Source organism: Bactrocera latifrons, unplaced genomic scaffold (assembly GCF_001853355.1).
Source record: "Bactrocera latifrons isolate USDA-ARS-PBARC rearing strain unplaced genomic scaffold, ASM185335v1 scaffold_57, whole genome shotgun sequence".
NCBI classification, from domain to species: domain Eukaryota; kingdom Metazoa; phylum Arthropoda; class Insecta; order Diptera; family Tephritidae; genus Bactrocera; species Bactrocera latifrons.
In genome coordinates this window covers 1,436,029-1,437,146 of record NW_017537234.1, presented here as the reverse complement: position 1 = coordinate 1,437,146, position 1,118 = coordinate 1,436,029, and the positions used below count along the sequence as shown (strand labels likewise).

Below are 1,118 nucleotides of genomic sequence, written 5' to 3'. Positions count from 1 at the left end.
ACTTTTTAATAATATTCATTTGTTTTTTTACTTTTTCAAGTATTTCGAAAACATGTTTTGAGTAGAAGAAAAATATACCATGACTATTTCGAAATTGAAAATTTTAATTTTTTTTTTTTTGAACATTTATTTTTATGCATTTTAATGTTATTCTGCAATTACTCATTTCAAGTTTCATTACTAATTTAACATTTTTTTATTTAATCGTAACTTTTTTCAATCTCTTTTTTAAATTTTTCTTTTAATTCTTTTAATATAATTTTCAGTGAAAAAATAAAAACTTCTAAAACAATTTGAATTATCAGCAACAAAGAAAGTTTTACGTCAACGAAATATTACTACATATACCCTCCAACAATATTTTACGTACAACAACAACAAGCACCATAAAACTACACCATTCGAACGGTAAGTGCGTTTTTCGAGAATTATTACTACAATAATTATTTTTACAAAACCGCTACACAATGTTGATGCTTGTTGATACTTACCTGGTCAGCACATAAATGCTCACGGAGTTGCCCAACAATCCCACTACAAACACGCATGGCACCAATATGCGTTGCACCACATGACGCACTGCGGCCACATCCGCGGAGCTGAACATCATTGCGATTCAAAATATTTGTGTGTTCCATAAAATGTTGCGTGCGTGTTTGATTTGGTGTTGTGGCGCGTGTGTTGTATGCTGGATCAGTGCGTTCTTTTTTGAAATTCTAATTTAGTAGTGGTGATTCTCATATATATTTTTTTTCAAAAATTCCCCGAAAACAGATGCTAAATTCGTAATATTTATAAAAATGTATATATATGTTTCTGCAACATGTTGCAAAGGCACTCATTGATTTATCATGGTGTTTTGTTTGAAGATATGATTGTTTTAAGAAAGCTGAAAAGAGAGAAAGTGGATTTTGAATATCGGTTTTTTTCCTTTTCTTTTTTAATTTTTAATTTTTTCAATTCATAAACAATATTTGCTCTATTAAATTAAATGTCAGTATCGTTTCTTGTCAAATTCCAAGATATGATTATCTGAGCTCCTAGGCTTTTTTGTGAGCGCATAATTAAAATAAATACCAACCACTGCGTTCCCTCTCTCTCCGTTCTTCACTATCTTC

General features: G+C 30.0%; 2 protein-coding genes across 3 annotated transcripts in view; one reads left to right on the top strand and one right to left on the bottom strand.

Annotated features, from left to right (window-relative positions):
• The window catches only part of LOC108974608, a 50,644-nt gene that overhangs the window by 8,002 nt on the left and 41,524 nt on the right, over window positions 1–1,118 (bottom strand). For both annotated transcript variants that reach the window (XM_018942535.1, XM_018942536.1), the window contains exon 2: window positions 492–889. In XM_018942535.1, the coding sequence (XP_018798080.1) occupies window positions 492–610 (119 nt within the window). In that variant the 5' untranslated portion in view covers window positions 611–889. The remainder of the gene's footprint in view (window positions 1–491; window positions 890–1,118) is intronic.
• LOC108974607 (DNA-directed RNA polymerase III subunit RPC1) overlaps window positions 333–1,118 on the top strand; it is a 59,598-nt gene continuing 58,812 nt past the window's right edge. Inside the window, exon 1 of the mRNA XM_018942534.1 lies at window positions 333–408. The gene's annotated coding sequence lies outside the window, so the exon portion shown is untranslated. The remainder of the gene's footprint in view (window positions 409–1,118) is intronic.